The 17977-nt window shown below is 39.8% G+C and overlaps 1 protein-coding gene across 1 annotated transcript; it reads right to left on the reverse strand.

The window, feature by feature from the left end:
• Nucleotides 1–5770: 5770 nt before the first annotated feature.
• aadac (arylacetamide deacetylase) lies at nt 5771–17833 on the reverse strand. The gene is made up of 5 exons (XM_043258196.1): nt 17379–17833; nt 15935–16163; nt 15500–15569; nt 8692–8863; nt 5771–7160 (listed from the first exon to the last, which is right to left on the reverse strand). Exons 1-5 carry the CDS (start codon nt 17517–17519, stop codon nt 6540–6542), a joined length of 1233 nt encoding a protein of 410 aa, XP_043114131.1. The 5' UTR covers nt 17520–17833; the 3' UTR covers nt 5771–6539.
• Between the last annotated feature and the right edge of the window lie 144 nt (nt 17834–17977).

A 17977-nucleotide genomic window follows, 5' to 3' on the forward strand; every position in this document is an offset into this window, starting at 1 on the left:
ACAGCTGCTCAAACCGCAGTTTTATGCAAACAATGTCCGAATGGACCTTAAGGGCTAGAAGCAAGTTGTTTTGTTGGCCTGATGAATCCTTGACTCACTCTGAGTCAAATTTCACCCTGGTGAATTTTCTGAAGAAAAAAAAAAAACTATTTTCGAACTCTTCCAAGAAAAATGAATCAGATCCAAGCCACACCCAATGAAGTGTCCACATATTCTAATCATTTTGTAACACTAAGGGATGTGTGGCTAAGTATGGTGAATTTGTGCTCTGCATTTAACCCATCCCATACTAGTCCAATACTAGTATGCCTCCAGTTGTTCACAATCTTAATAAAGGGCTGCTTCATCACTGATAGAAGATCCCTGTAATGAATTGTAGCTAAATATCCACTTCATCCAATGCTCTTTTTGTTTTCTGTCTTTATAACAATGTAAAAAAACTTAATTAAATGATTCTGTGCGTGAATCAACTATCCTAATGAATCAAAATGAAAGGTAAACAAATTAACTTTTACAAATCTATTTGACCTGTTCGTTAAAAGAAGTTATTAATTTGCCAAAGAGGCATCATTAGTTTTTAACATAAGTTCTTGAAACTATTTTCCACAGAAGAAAGAAATTCATACAAAAATTCAGGTTTGGAATGACATGATGTTGAGTAAATGATGGCAAATTTTCATTTTTGGGTACCACATTAACTTTATAGCCACCACATTAACTTTCAAGATGGAGAGAACTTGCAGGAACTCTAACACTGAACCAGCTGTGCATCTCCACACGATGAAGTGAAAAGCTTCCACTTAAGGGAGTACATTTCCTCGTTGTGGTAGCCCTGGAGTGAAGATGGTCCTAACAACCTCAGTCGAGAGAACAGATGCTATGAGGTCTAAGAACATAATTCTGGCCAGCCAGAATGGGGCTATTAGAAGGCTGAGAGTGTTCCTGCAGAATGTTCTTCAACCTCGGCCATGTTTTTACCATGGTATCCAGTCCCAAAAGAGGTCTCCACGCAATCAGATCGACAGTCCGGTCAAAAATGTTCCAAATCTGCCCCACAACCTTGGGGTGGAGTCTCAAGTTCCTGGGCCTCAGCACCAGTCCTCTCCTTGATTTACATGCCCTCTGATATAGATTGCACTTTGGGACAGCAACAGCCTGGGTCCAGAGGAGGATCTGGGGTGCCGGTTTGCAAAGTGGATGCACAGATCCCCTTGTTGGTTTATATACGTGACAACCAAAGTGTTGACTGTGTGTACGAGCACATGATGACCCCTGAGGACTGGGAGGGAGTGTTACTGAGTACAAAATATCTCCAAGCTATTTATGTAAGTTTGCTCCCCAACCAGTGAGGGAAGCGTGAGTTGTAAGTGTTATACAATGACACAGATAACCCAACACAGGTCTCCGAGACAAGGCTTTTTCCACATGACTAAAGGCACAAAGGCAGTGCCGCATGATGTTGATCATGCAATGTGAGCTTTCCCTCAGGGGACCCACCACTGCAGGGGTCTCACATACAGCAGTTCAAAAGCTATTATGTTGGATGCTGCTGCCATCAGAACCAACAGTCAGTTGTTCGTATAACACAGTTAAAACAACCCAAGGTTGACCGATGTGCTGCACAATAACAACTAATTAGAAGGTCAAAGAGTACAGAGAGTGATAAGCAAAATAAGACAAATAGCATAGAAAAAAAGAGACCCAATTTAGTAAGCTCAGGGTGATGAACCAAAGGCTAACTCTAATAAATACAGTTTCAAATTTTGATTATATGACCCCGGTGTAGGTAGGAGATACATAGGCAAGCTGTTCCATGGCTTTGGGGCCACCACTGAGAATAAGATTTAGAATAAGATTAATATTAATGAAAAAAGGTTCTGTTAGAAGAAAGGATCTGAATGAATTGTGGGTGAAACAGTCAATGAAACTGCTTTTACATAAAGAGCAAGGATGACATCTCAATATATCTTCAGCTGGTATGAGATCAGTCAGTTGTCGACATAATTCACTGTGAAGATGCCCTGGAGTCTGAGAGGACAGATACACTCTCTCCCTAGAAAATGAAAGGAGACTAAAAAGCAGTGGAAGAAAAACATGGCCTGAAATGCTGCCCGTCTCTCTCTCCACTGCTGTGCATTTTGACTAAATAATTTTGCACTGGCATGACACATAACACACACTTCAGAGATAAAGACAAAAGAGCAGAAGCTAACAGCGTTTACACACCCGTCCTGTGAGTCTCACTACTGATTAAATAACGGCCACTAAATGTGGTTTACCTGACTAATGTAGTTGAGAGCTTAAAGTGGCCCAGTTACCCTAAAACAGTGTTAGGACTGCAGTGTTAGCTACAAACACCCCTGCCCTGCACACAAATCTATATAAAATATATAACATTTTATTTATATAGCGCTTTTAACAACGCAGATAGTATCAAAGCACTGAACAGTATCAGATAGGAGAATACAATGATAGGGATGTATAATGATGAGATTGAACTATTTGTTATTAAATGCAGACACATCTCTGGAATTAAATCAACGATAATCTCTATAGTTAAGTGTCAAGACCTAATTGAGGTCTGTGGTCTCTACTAATGAGCTGATGAGTTGAATCAGGTGCGTCTGATCAAATGTTCAGGGCAGGGGTGTTTGTAGGACAGGTTTAAAAACCACTCTCTTAACACATACCTGGCCTAGTTTTGGCAGAAATATGGCACATAGGGCCTTCATATAAAACTACAAATAACAGTCATAATTGGCTAATCAGTTTAAACCTTTAAAATATGCCCCATATATTATAAACAGATTAGGGCTATTTCTGGCTTGGATGTAGCGCTTGCCGTTGGCTAATTGAACTGGAAATCGTACGGAGTTTGAAATTGTAAATATGTCCTAATAGAATACTTTTAGTAGGACGCATCACAGTTAACTGATGCAGGATGATCTAGATATGAGTCCTAAGAAGGCAACACATTTATGTTTTGAAGCGTTTTAATGGCGGTTCTTTTAATATGTGTAATTTCAGCATAAAACAGAAGAACACTATAATGCTAGTTATATTGTCAAAGTGTCTGTTGTTTCGGACTTTCCCCTGCTGTGTCGTTTGTGTTATTCTGTTCAAGTGTGTCTAGTTAATTATCCTTGTTTGGTCCGAGTTCTTCAGTTCCTGCATGTTCAGGAGTTCTTACTTTAAGTTAAAAAACAAGAGAGGTGTTCTCATATGGACCGTTAGGTGGCAGTATCAGGTTTTCAGTTCTGTGCATCTGCTCCACATGAGAGAGCTCTCTGGCCCCAACCGCAGGGCCCACACGTCTTCAGCTGTAGGTGATAAAGGCTCTCATTATTACGTGTAGATTCTGCACGATGGAGCAGCTACATGTACAAACGTTTACACCACAAACAGGAGCTGAATGAGCATGTAGCCTTCTCTATGTCTGTTCTGTAAGGCACTTTCCTTTGGCCTGATGTCTCAATTAGGCCTTATTGAGAGTTAGCTTTACTTACTGACGTTTTATTAAAATATATTGGAGCTTACATGCTGATTAATGCCTTAATCGGTTGGAAACTGGATTTAAAATTCTCTTTTAAATCATCCTCTGGAGAGATCCTCAGAGGCTGAACGTGTTCAATGTTTTATCTGCAGTCTACTTCATCTAAAAGGCACTGTGAGGCCGTAAGGCAGTTGGTGTCGTGTCTCTTCCCTGTTTTCTTCCCTTCATTGAGGTTTCATCATTCATCATGGCTAATTAATAAACGCACTAAGGGTGTTCCTGTACCCTCAGCGAGGCCTGCGGACAGAGAGTGTGTTGAGGAGCTTGAAATAATGTTGAAAAGCCGGCCTTGACAGGATCAGAGATGAGAAAACAAGGTGGCATTTCTTAAATTCAAAGCTTAGTGATGGATTTCTGCGCACACTAAGACATGGCTGGCTGAGCTAATTCCTGTGAATGTCTTGGTCTTCAAAGTTAATGATTTAATTTGCATTTGATTATTAGAATTTGACTGAAATCAGCAAGCATTCAGGCCTTTGGCCAGTCTGTAGTGATTAGTGATCAGTGAGCTACGACCTCAAGAAGATGTAGAGTTGTTGGCACATATCATTTGATCTGAAAATAATAGATATTTATGTTTAATGAATGATGGTTAAGCCTTTAGATTTTCTGGTTTATTGTAGATGTCTCTCCTCTGAGGAAGACGCCTGTGGATTTTCTTTCATATCAGAAAAATTCCAGTAATAAAAACCACCTGCTGCTGCTTTGTGTTCCCTCTTATTACAGCTTTCAGTGTCGTCAGACTTTTTATCCCAGTCATGTATCTCTCCCTCAGTTTATTTATTTTTTCCTCATATGACGTGCAGGCATAGTCGCTATTCCCTTTTTCTCTTCGGTCCTGAGATAATGCATACAAAAACAGAAATACTTGATTGAAATATTTTAATCTCGGTCACACTGTACTCATTATCCCACAAGAAAATCAGAGGAATTTGGAAAGTCACACTGTCTTATGAAACTTTTCATTGCGGGTCAGAAATGTTGGTCAAAATTGATTGTACTTTTCACAATATGCAATATGTTTCAAAGCAACAGAAATGTGGATATATTTATAGCATTATATTTTTTATTATGTGGATATATGACGATCTGCAAGGTTTGAAATTGTAATAATTTTATGTAGTGATAAGTGATGTTTTAAAACTAATTTCGGGAGGAGCACGCACAGATAATTTACAGTTCATAGTTATTACATCATCATCCAATCAGAACAAGATAAAACTCCTATATAAATGATCAAGTATCACCTCTCCCCGGACAGCACGGCAAATACAGCATTTTACTCAATTTAATTATCCGGAAGTCTCGTGAAATGCAATTTTTTGGTGATGTGCCAATATTTTAAAAAGTTGCTTATCAAATACGTGTAAGCAGTTTAACTAAATGCTTTGTCAACATTAACGACAAAACGCATAATGCGTAATACAAAACATGTTTAGTTCTCTAGCGTGCAAGCCAAAGGCACTTGACAAGGAACAAAGATTACATAATGGAGAAAAAACAGCGGCAGTTCTCCACTTGGCTAGAGTCAAAGTATCATGTCAGTGATTAAATCAATGTGTTACTTTCATGTTAGGGTGGAAAGGGATTGAAAGGTAAAGTGAATGCAGATGTAGTGTCCATCAAGAAGCAGCAGTAGTTCATCCGTGTGGTCTGTTATGGAAGGATGGACAGTCATTGAAGGTCTCTTACTCGTTGCTTGACGTCAGCAACATTAAACTAGGCTTGACTCTAGACTCTAGAAATTAGATAGAAGTATAAGAATGATAAAAGGCAAAAACAATAACCAAACAATATTAGTAACACAATATTAGCAATTTTAATTAGGCTGTGTTTTGTTTTGTTTTCTTTCTGCACTCTTCACTAATCAAGCATCGCCACAGTCAGCAGAAGTGATAAATAACTGTTTATTACATTTGAAAGTATGCTATTTATCTTTCAAAAATGCATGGATTCGCTGCAGGAGGCCTTTATTCACCCTCGGAGCCGTGTGAGGGATGTGTTATAATGGATGTGTGCACTTTCTTTAACTTCTTCCGAACACCCGCTTAGTCCCATGGAAAGGCTTGGAGGGGTCTGGACAGTTTTTAAAGTAACTTTGATTAAAGTCATATACACTTATGACGCTTTAAACGTAAGTAAAACACAATTTTCATTTTTGGGTGAACTAACCCAATGCTTTCGGCAGCAACAAAAAAGGCCAGATAGAAATAAGCATTCATTTTAATTCTTTATTTTGTCTGTACCATGAGCTGCTTTGCAACATACAATGCTTGATGTTTCATTTCGTTTGGGATTATTTTAACTGGTGAAGAAACAGACTAACCAAATGTCCAATTCCCCGCTGAACTTCTTGTTCATTGATCTGTGCATAAAAAAGCAACTTATTCAGGGATATTGTGTTTGTTTCCCATCATGGTACTGAAAGTGATTGCTCCATACCATTTTTTTTCATCCTTCAGTGAGGTCACTTTAATTTGTTTAGGAAGAGCAAGAGAAGTGTCATGCCATTTCTCAGTTCTCAGAAGCAAGACTTGATCTTACTTAGATCTTATCTTCTGACCATTTAAGATAAGAATTCAGTGAATCCAGAAATTCATCAGACATTTTACTGCATATCAAACCAAACCTCTCAAAACATCAAGCAGTCAGTGATAATTGCAATAGGCTATAATATTAATAGTCATAAAATAAAAAATAAAACACTATTAGTGTCATGTTAACATGTTGAATGCCTTCATTAGTTACACATACATAGTTAACAGATTGGAAATAATACAGACCAGTGTTTTTTAGGACCAGGTTTGGTCATAATAGGAATGTTTCTACCATATTGGATTAATACAATCAAAAGTGTGCCCTTTTTAAGATAAAAAAGTGGTGCACTGTAAACAACAGAAAAAAAAATGAAATAAATAAGACAAAAAATATATGAACCAGTCAGCCAAAACTGATGCATAAAGCACTGTTGCGTTCTACATTCATTTTAAAGATTTTGCTTAAGCCATGATACATAGTTGTCCATCATTCTGTGTCCAATATCAAAGTCTGTGGGCCATGTAATGAACATTAGTGCACCATGAAATCCACCAGGGTAATGTTCATGTGTAACATCGACTCCAGCATTGCGCAAACGCGTGACATACATCAAGCCGTCATCCCGCAGTACATCGTATTCGCAGGTCAACACGTACGCCTTAGGCAGTAAACGCAAGGCTGTGTCAGGAACCAGCAATGGAGAGGCTCGTGGATCTGCAAGCAAGTGATGAGGACCAATAGAGTGCACTGAACTCTTTCCGGTGACCACCGGTGGAGCACTGTAGTTGTATGTCTGGCGATATGAATCGGGTAAATATGAACTCCAATTGACAAACTTCAGCAAAGCCGCTGATTCGTGGTTATTGTGTCTGTTTGCCATCATGGCTCTCAAAAACGACTTGTCGCTGGTGAAGTACTCGCTCCAAAACCTCACCATCAGTGTGCGGGGCAGTATAGGCATGTTCTGGTTCTGCTGGTAGGAGGGAGTGTTCAGATCCAAGGCCTGCAGGACAGGGTAGATCAGAGCTTGGGCCTTTAGCTGGATATGCTGTTCTGGGTCCTTCTGCAACTGAGTATACATAAAAAAAGGTAAACATATGATAACATAAATACATTAAATATCTTCTCAAAGCAACTTCAGTTTCATATTTGCCATTTCTGACCATTTAGAATTTAAGCACTGCTGAATAAAAATGTAAATGTGAAATTCAAAGTGTAATTATTGTTACCAGTTACCTGGATTTGGTTATTACATTACATTACATTTAGTGATTTAACATTTTAGCTTTATCCAAAGTGAATTCCAAACAAAGGACAATGGAAACAATCAAAATCAATAAATGATTAATGAGGCGCAAGGAGCTACTTGTCTCTGTTTATGTGTGTGGGCGAATTACTCAGGTACCCAAACCAGTCTAAGTAGTCGACACTTACTATAGGTGTACCGTAGCGATTGAGGACAAATCAAAAAACAAGATTTGGAGAATTAACAAAAAAGTTATGACTGAGGATTTAAGTAGTGAAGATATACGAGCCTGCCTAAATGCCGAGGGAAAAACAGCAGTGTGAAAGGATGTGTTCACGATTTGAGTGAGTTCAGGTAGGACTGCAGGAGAAACGGCTTGAAGGAGATGAGATGGAATAGGATCAAGCGGACAAGTAGTAGGATGATTAGAAAGGATTAGATGATTACATACATTGTGGCCAGTAGGACCATACCCCTTCTGTAGCCCTGAGCTTAGAACGATGTTCACTGAGAACATCAGACAGCCGAGGGGCAGAAGGGGTTGAACGGGCCAGCCTGGAAAACAAGGGACACGCAGTATCTAAACAAGATGTAGAAGTGGATGAGAAAGTATCAGTAGCACTGTTCACGGGAAGGAAGCGTATATGAAAGCAGATAGTCTGGAGGGTTAGAGTTAGCCTAGGTTATGTTGAAAGACAACATGTGAAGGGGTATGTGTTGTGTCAGGAACCACATTGAGGTTAAGAGTAATCCAAGCAGTGCAGTGGAGCAGATAAGTGGAGCAGTGTCGTGTGTGCATAAGGTCCAGATGATTGCCTGATTTGTGAGTAGCCGTAGTTAACACTCTTGAGATCAAAAGAGGCAAGCAGAATGTGGAAGTCTACAGCCTGAGGTTGTCTCCAAGCATGACTAGAGGAGTACTATCCTCAGGAAAGGTTGAGAGCAGCACATCTAATTCATCCAAGAAGTTACCTTGTGATCCTTGGGGTCGATAAACAACTACACAATGGATTAGTACTGAGAAGGACTCTAAAAAAACATAAGTCTAGAGACAAATCAGTAATGTAAAATAAGGATGGAGCAGTCGACTATGGCCACCATCTGCATATACGTTCTCTTTTGAGTTGGTTGTCTCTCCAGTCTCACTCCAGGAGAAACTGATTCACAATCAATTATGCTTCCTAACTCAACAGATTTTTATTCCTGAATTGTAGATGACTTGGAGTTTTACTGTAATGATTGAGCATGTAGATGTTTAGTAAACTGAAGGTATAAAGCTCAACATTTATAGATAAAATGCATTGATTATTTTGGAGTCCTGAATCATACCGTTGTCATTTATGTGCAGTTTTACCTGCTGAGCCACTGCAGCTGCAAGGTTGCCTCCTGCACTGTCTCCAGACACAGCAACCCGTTCTGGATTGATTTGGTAGCCCTTCAGAACATCAACACGAAAGATGAACTTCACCACGCGGTACACATCCTCAAACTGGGCAGGAAAATGGTAAGCTGGGGCGAGACGGTACCTGTAAAGAACAAGTTATGTTGGCATTTTTCTTTTTCTAGTTTTATGTCAGAATAAAACTCCTTTGAATGACAGTTTTAATGTTTGGATTTCTTATTATTAAATTAAAAGAAAGGGCAAAAAATGGCATCATGCCTGCAATAGACTCTTGTTCTGTGTTTGCTGTTGGTTTGCAAGCTCCAACACACCGTTTTACTCTCCATCACTTTACTGTATTACTCATCACTCTCTTTTACTTTTCCTACTTTCCTGTTACTGAATGCAAGATCTCTCACAAACCCAGAAAAGGAAAAAAGTTAGTATTAAAGAAATACAGGGGTTGGACAATGAAACTGAAACACTGGCCAGTTTAGCATTGGAGGTTTCATGGCTAAATTTGACCAGCCTGGTGACCAATATTCATTGATGCACATTCCAGTTTGAGGTAATTGGCAGAGTAATAGCACAGTTTTGCTTAAAATATTGCAATGCACACAACATTATGGGTGACGTATCAAAGTTCAAAAAAGGCCAAATTGTTGGTGTATGTCTTGCTGGAGCATCTGTGACCCAGACAGCAAGTCTTTGTGATGTATCAAGAGCCACGGTATCCAGGGTAATGTCAGCATACCACCAAGAAGGACCAACCACATCCAACAGGAGTAACTGTGGACGCAAGAGGAAGCGGTCTGAAAGGGATGTGCCGTGTTAACCCAGATTGTATCCAAAAAACATAAAACCACAGCTGCCCAACTCACTGCAGAATTAAATGTGCACCTCATCTCTCCTGTTTCCACAAACTGTCCTTCGGGAGCGCCACAGGGTCAATATACATGGCCCGGCCTGCTATAGCCGAACCTTTGGTCACTCGTGCCAATGCAAAAACATTGGTTTCAATGCTGCGAGTGGCAGAACAATGGGCTGTGGACAATGAGAAAAATATATTGTTCTCTGATGAGTGCACCTTCACTGTCTTTCCCACATCCAAGAAAGTTATGGTGTGGAGCTCCAAAGAACCGTACCACCCAGACAGTTGCATGTCCAGAGTGAAGCATGAGGCATTCCCTAGACCCAGGACTTGTGTCCAATGATTCAATCATTGTATTCTGAAGGCGTTGCTGTGTATCAGGATGATAATGCACAAATACTATTGAGACACAGAGTCAGGAAACGTTTTCCTCCACCAGCATCACGTAGTGACCTGGACACTAGCCTGGAATGGCTCAAAATCCCTCTGGCCACTCTGCAGGACTTGTATCTATCATTCCCAAGACCAATTGATGCTCTATTGGCCACAAAAGGAGGCCCCACACCATACCGATGAATTATTATAGTCTAAAATCAGGCGTTTCAGTTCATTGTCCAACCCCCGCAACTCATCCAAAAATTCTGTCATCGTTTACTCATCCTCAAGTAGTTCCAAACCTGTATGAATTTATTTGTTCTGCCAAACAGAAAGGAAGATAATTAGAAAAAAGTTTGTAACTGGACTGCGTCACCATTGACTTAAAATACTATGGAAGTCAACGGTGACCCAAAGACAGCCTGGTTACAGCCTTTGTGTTTGGCAGAACAAAATTATACAGGTTTGGAACTATTTGAGGATGATGACATGATGAGAACATTTTCAGGTTTAGGTAAACTACTCCTTTAACCAACATTAGTATTACTTGAATGAACGGAGAACAGTGTAAAAACTGCTGGATAAGCTGTTTTTTTGTTTTGTTTTTTTAATGGGACTGGTTCTGTGAGGGAGATCATCCTCAGTGTCTGGAGAATTTTATTTTACAGATCCTGGCAGTAATAGCATCTGCTGCATCTCCCCTCGAGGCACCAGTGTGCTCAGCCATGCTTTACTGTAGCAGGAGAAGGAAAAGGGAGAGAACTCATGCCTGTTGCATCCAAAAACGAAGAAAACTCGGTTACAAATGTAACCTTGGTTTTGTGGCTAGGACATGAGAAACTGTATGGGAGCACCCCCAGGTAAAGCCTATATAGAAACACACCTTTTTACTGGCTGATGGTACGGATGCTGCCCTGCATTACAGCTATAAGACAGCACCCACATTGTTTTTCTGAATTCAAACATCTTCTAAAGATGATTCTTTAGATAGTGCCTGAGATATTGCCACTCCTGGTCAAAACAAAGAAACAGCTGATCTGGTTTATACCACCTTCTTGAGTGGTAAGCGGAAATGTATTTTTAGTTTTAAATTACTTTTTTTTTTGAGTTATAAAGCACAGTTTAAATGGGGAGTTTAATAGACGAATGGGCATTTTAAATCCCCACACTAAAAATGGAAATAATAAAAATATTAACAGATGAGAGGAATGTTCTGCATGAACACACACATTTACTCTGAAAATACATTGAAATGAATTGAAATACAACCTTTCATTGAATGTAAATGTACTCGTCTACATTTTAGCTCACATTCTCCAGTGAATTATAGTAGGGCATACTAGCACGCAAAACATGATTTTACTCCATAATTTTTAACACTGCATTTGTAAGTCATTTAACTGACAAAAACTGATCAAATACATAATTTAAAATTTAACTCATTACTTTATTACATTGTCAGGAAAAGTAGTTTGATTACAGTAACGTGTTATACCCAATTCTGCCATTCCCAGAGATTCCAGATGCTTGGTCAAGGATATCTGACTGGAATCTTCACGAGAGCAAAGAATGGCCATTGCATCGCCAATAACAGAAGACAAATTCTGACTTCTTGTACTTGCTAAGAATGCAGTGCTGCAGTGAAAGAACCGCATAATCTCTTAAGGATGTCAGAAATGGCTGGAGTGAGAACGGCTTGAAGAAACCTCAGTTTCTCAAGTGCACTGGCTAATAATCTGCCTAAAATCAGCTGACTGTTGTTTTACCTCTCAGACCTTCTCAGGCCAGCAGCATTAAGCTAAAATCCCTGACTGAGCAATGGATGCATCCAGCAGCACAGCCTTCTCCTTATCCCTGATATCTGCTAGGTTTAGCCACAAATGTCTGTCCATCCCAACCATATCTGCCATGGAGCGTATGCCATGCTCGCAGGGGTCCAAAGTACCAGTTCCAAAAGATCTCTGGAAAACAGCGATAACGGCATTTACCTGTCGTCTGCACCACTGCGTTCTTTTCTCAGCACTGATAATAACACTGCAAGTTATGATGGGAGATTTGCGTTTAGCCAACGTTATCTCAATGTTCAGAGTTCCTGCTGTAGTGAATGCAGCCAGATTGGTTCTTCAGGAAAACCCTCAGAGAGCTGTCATGACAGAACTAACATTAAGCGGCATCGCTCTTACGAATGGTCAACCTGTACAGCCACCAACGACTTTTCTTCCTCTGCTTCAGATTTGTACATTTCGGCTTTTCGTACACTTTTCACCTCTGAGTGTTTGTCTGGGACAAATTGAGATGAAGTTGATTTGAAGTTGATTTGAGTCATTATCTGCATTCAACTGCATTCCCAGAACTTTGCTGGTATTACCGTCCACTTTTTCTTCTAACATTAACGGGCCGAAGAATGTTTAACGAACAAGTGCATGTTTTGGTAGGTCCTGTGCTTCACTGTAATCTCTTGAGTGTTTCTGGCATTTGGACACCTGGCAGGCAGTCAAAGTGTTTATGGTTTCACAGCAGCGGGCAGTCTGGCAGCAGAAAGTCAGAAAGTCACTTCTGCTCGTGATCGGTGAAGGGATGCATCGGCCGTTTGATCCGATTGTTACACACCAAACTCCTTTTTCCCTTTTATTATTGGTTCGGTATGTTTCTTTTGGCGTTTTCATTCCATTTTATCTCATTTTCGTGCTCTGTCGACACACCGCATGTCCTTGTTTTCGCTGTAGTCTGTGATACTACAGGATTCTACTTTGGAATGCTAGAGCACTGGCCCACGCTGAGAGGGCTTACCCTCACTGCAGTTCATTGTTGATGGTTATCAGATCACAGTGGTATCATCAGCACATTTATTTATTCTATTCCTGCTGCGCTTGCTTAAAAAGTAATATGTGAGAACAGCGAGAGCAGCGTGGAGCCTCTGTTTGTTAAGAGCAATGCTCCAGGTTAAAAACATTCCAACATAGTTAGGGCAAAACGCATTATTGAGCTCTTTAAGCAAACTATGACAAATACAGGAAGATACATTAGATATATCATAGTCAGTAGATAGAAATCAGTGAGTGCTGTCAAACCTGTTAGGGCATGCAATCCCAAAAAAAGCTCAAAAATAGGTTTGTAAATCTGTTGGACAAGATGAGGGGGAATCATAGGAGAAGGGAGGCTGTCGAACATAGCCAATAAAACACATCTCTACAAAGCAGTATTTCCAGACCGTTTTTCTTGAGGCACACACAGTATCAGACTGTTCCTAATCTGACAGCTCGCTCGTAACAGCTGCTTTGTTGTAAACCTGTACTCCATGTACACCCAAAGACCTTAAAGGAATAGTTCACCAAAAAATGAATTCTCTGTCATCATCCTCGAGTAACTCCAAACCTGTAGGAACTTCTTTGTTCTGCCGAACACAAACGCTGTAACCAGGCTGTTTTGGTCACCATTGACTTATATAGTATTTAAAAAAAACGTTTCGAACTTTCTTCAAACTACCTTACTTTGTCTTCCAAAGAAATTGATTCAGGTTTGAAAATAATCAAGGGTGAGTAAATGATGACAGAAGTTTGAGTTTTGGCTGAATTATTCTTTTAATATTGAAACAGAGTGCAGAGTTTTCATTAAAAAAGGGCACAGTTTATTTTATTTTTAGCTTTTCTATAAATTCTTTATTGAATGCTATTTGCAGAACTATATTTTATTAGAGAAATATTGATATAACATATGTCAGTATAAACTGAAGGCATGCTCATTCCTGTCTGAACACTGAAATCTCTCTACTGCATGCGCCACCTTTTTCTATGCTGCTATTATTCTGCTGTTTTCTTTTGTATCAGTCAGCACAGAGATTAGATTATCTTTTACAAATAATGGCGGTCCAATAATGTGTTAGTCTACTCTGCATCGAGTTTTCTTTCAGGGTCCTTATAAGGAAATGACTGTGTCTTTTTTACAACGTGTTTGTATGACTTTTTACATTAATAAATGTTATAATAGCTAACATTTTACCACAACACTGTCCACGGTTTAGTTTGATTCTATATTTTCATTGTAATCTTGCTCTTTTCCATAAAGCAACACTACAAAGTGTTAAAACATACTAGAATAAAAGAGGTATTCTTACTATCATATATATATATATATATAAATCTGTGAAGCAATGCTATTTCATTTAAGGGTTTGAAAAAAGTATTTTTTGAAAATACTTTTGTTTTTGTACTTAGTAATCCTCATTAGCTGCTCTGGATAAAGGTATCTGATCAATGAATTATTATTATTATTAATTGTTAATTATATCAGGCAACAAGGTGCATGCATGCAAACAAACAAATACATAAACTGAACTTTGGATTAATCCATAAAATATTGTGCCATTGCCTTTTTTTAATCACAAAATTCAGCCATGACGCTTTTTCCATACTTTTGTGCAGTATTAAATCTAAGAAAAGTACTTACAGGACCTAGTTAACATATTTGAGGTTGGGGTTGTTCCCTGAGAAGGGTTACGAGACATTGCAGGATGACTTTAATGCTACAGGAAAGCCCTTGTGAGCCTTTGCATGAAGCGTGTGCTTAACGCCACTCTCGATCGACTTTTGCAGTCAGGTGTTATTACACGTGTATCGCTCTAAACAAATGCTGGATTAAATGCACCAACAGCCCGAGAGAAACAGAGGTAAAACAGCACCCACTCAATTGCTCTTTCCAAATATTTTGTAGTAAGTGCTCAGTTCCAAACCTCCGTAACCAAGAACTGAGATTGCAGAAGAGGCATCTTCTATGAATAACAGGAAAGCCTCTATCACAATATTCACAATAATGAAGCGACGGCAGATGAGAAGCGTGTCGAGAAGCGTGTCTTCCTCAGGCAAACACAGAAAGAGGTTCGATCTAGCCCAATCTCGTATTCTATGCATGAGGTTTGTGTTAAAATATTTTATTTTGTGGTTGAACCACCGGCCTCTGTGGTTTGGAGTAATATGAAGGGAATTTAGTTCAACCCATTAGTCTGCAAGGTCTTATTAGCTGCAGCATTTCTCAGAAGACGTATAGAGCTAATTTGGTTCCCATTATCTTATATAACTATAAGTATGAAATGCTGTAGGAAGGGTAAGAGGCAGTACTACACAGAGTAAAGGAGGTATCCGTACTATCATTTTAGGGTGTTAAAGACCAATTTAATCTTTTGGGTCTTTCTTTTTTTTATCTATCTGCAGTTATTTCCTTTTCATAAAGATTAAGTACCACTTTCACACGTCTGCCTCTGTATTCAGATAACAGATCTGGTTTAGTCCACCTTTCTGCCAACCCTGCGTATGTGAATACAGAAGGAACATAACACTTCCACATCCGTAGTCGTCCGTTAGAAAAGATGCCGGCGAGGCAGTCTACAATTCAATAAAGCGCTTTCAAGGCTGCTGTGTGATAATTCATTAAAAACTCAATGGCTATAATAAAATCCATCAATAAATGAGTGAATTGGTGACCAGGTCCTGTGTGAAGCAAGCCAGGTTTTTGTATTAATGAGTAACATTTCATACTTACTCTACAGATACAATAACGGCGTTGAGCTCTGTAACCATGTGTCTGGCTAGTAGATCGTATGGGCCCATACCTAAAGTGAGAAGGGAAAAAAATATATACTTTTGACTTTTATTTGATTAAGCCTCTGTATTGATGAAAACATATGTAACATACTCTTAGTAATAACAGTCCATCTGCATAATTACATGCTTTAAACCAATCCTGACCCTGCAGTAATTACATGTCGTTAAAGTGCCCCTATTATGGATTATGAAAGGTTCAAATTTTTAACCCAAACGTCATGTTCGAGTCTGATCTCACGCATGGCTTCTCTGTAGTCTGATTGGATGAAAATCCATGGCAGCGATGGAGAACTCAAATCGTTGACGTTCCGGCGGCAATCTTTCATATAACTACATTGACCTCAAGACATAAAATGCTAGCGCGTGTACTCACGAGAGCTGCCCAGACACCATCCTCCTCCGTGCAGGTAAATGATGGCTCTTCGTAGCTCTCCTGATTCTTCTGGCTGGCTCGGCTGGTAGACGATCACCTCCACCCCATCAAAACTCTCATCGGACACGAGCACCCTCTCGTCCGACACGGGCACTACTCGCTCTGCAATGGTGACGAACATCATAACTTTCATGTAGTGCAACAGTCCCATGCGCTCGCTCAGTTCTGCCTGCGAAGAAAAACATTTTGTTTTTGAAACTTATCTCCCAGTGAAAGTCACACGGCGTTTTCTCAAAAAGGTTACAAAGAGGGCAGACACGTGGTTGATCAGCTGAGATCATCTCACTAATAACCAGAATCCCCTAATCTTTTGCTTCGGTGGACAACAGCCCATTGTTAAGCCACTTGATGTTAAACGACGTTACTCCAGTGATGTTCACAGCGTTAAGCCTTAAATTCGCTCGTGAACAGTCCTGGTTTAGTCTTCAATGCTTTGTTAATAGGTTCATTTTCTAAACCATGTTGGCTGCGGCGCCCCTTAAATAATGTGAGACTGAGTTAAGTAGAGATTTAGATCGAAGAAGTTGTGTTTAGCGATTAAAATAATTCATATTTAACACAACCGATGAAAAACGTTGATTTAAGAGTTTTATAACGTTGACAACGCATCACTACAAAAACATAAGGAGAGTAAACCGAACTGTGACCAGATGAGAGGATGCAAATCAATAAAAACATGCATTACGCAGCATCCCACCACTTTTTAATCAGAAAAAGAGTAGTATTGAGGTATATTCTACGCGGGCGACTCGGGATGCACTATAAAGCCACACTTTGGTATTTGTTCATTATATTATTTCTTTAGTTATTTTCCACAATTAGTTTTTAAATCAAACGCTTCCCATGTGCTTAGGCTACCTTTTATAAGGCTTAAAACGAAAGGTGGAGCCAGGATGCCGAGCAGTGCTTTGGGAATCACGAATTTCGTGCATTTTTTAAAATGTATTTGTCACAACACTGACGCTGCACAGTTATTAAGATTTCATAACAGCTGTAATTCGCAGAGAGACCTAATATTCGCATTCAAACACTCCCCTACATGAGGTGCATGCATTTAATTTCCAGCTATTATTAGCCACGACGCTCACTATATAAACTACAACGCTCGGATTAAGAATTGCCATAATCTGTCAACTAAATCTGCTGGTGTGGTGTCATGCCCAACAGTCCAAACAAATAATCAAACGCTCAAGTGAGCCGACAAATAGGCTACTCCTGCGATTAGTTGCGCAATCGGACTCTTTGATCAAAGCTAAATAATAACCCGAAGGCAGATAGGCGGCCGTGACATTGCGATCGCGTTCTTAAACCGGCGTCCGACTGACGGCTGTCAATCTCGCGAGCGACCCGATACGTGCTAAAATAGGCATGCATGCAAACTTACCAACTGGATTAAACTCCTGAAGAAAGAGTCAGTGATCATTAGTTTATATCTCTCCTCTATGTTATTCGGGATTGGTGAATAAACGTAATACGCCGTTAACGCGCCCAGCAGCACAAACACAAACGCTCCTTTGGACCTCATTATTTAGATTTTGTTTCGGATCTCGTCTGCGTCTCCCGTTGCCTTCTGTAGTCCGCTGATTGTCTTTTCTCCAAAAGTCCTCGGCAATTGCAGCCTCCGTCAGCTGCGTTTATTAGTCATTGAGTTCTCTCTGTGTTAAAGTGTAATCCTGGATTAATTTTGGACTGGAGCCAGCGAGATATGACAACACGTGTTAGTGTCATCTGATCGTGATACTGTACGCGTGCATGTGGAAAGCTCTTCTTCTCCGTTCTGTGTCATGTGCGAAGACTATATCAAGTCGTAGTGAAACGCAACTGGAGCAGAGCTCCTCTCAAATTCCTCAGATAACCTTGTGGGTCATCGCATGCTTTGGTGTGCCTCCTTATCTAATATTTACGCTCAAAGTGTTGAAAGGGTTTCGACAAGAAGTGTGTGTCCTGTTAAACCAGCAGCGTTTATTGCTTTGATTGAAGTAC

This window comes from Puntigrus tetrazona, chromosome 15 (genome assembly GCF_018831695.1).
Source record: "Puntigrus tetrazona isolate hp1 chromosome 15, ASM1883169v1, whole genome shotgun sequence".
In the NCBI taxonomy this organism is placed as follows: domain Eukaryota; kingdom Metazoa; phylum Chordata; class Actinopteri; order Cypriniformes; family Cyprinidae; genus Puntigrus; species Puntigrus tetrazona.

Excerpts from the sequence above, each read along its gene's own strand:
- aadac (XM_043258196.1), bottom strand. The coding sequence starts at position 17,519 with ATGAGGTCCAAAGGAGCGTTTGTGTTTGTGCTGCTGGGCGCGTTAACG. Across the intron at positions 16,164-17,378 it reads TCAGGAGTTTAATCCAGTTG|GCAGAACTGAGCGAGCGCAT; the intron begins GTAAGTTTGCAT and ends TTTTCTTCGCAG. Across the intron at positions 8,864-15,499 it reads GCCGTTATTGTATCTGTAGA|GTACCGTCTCGCCCCAGCTT; the intron begins GTAAGTATGAAA and ends TGTTCTTTACAG.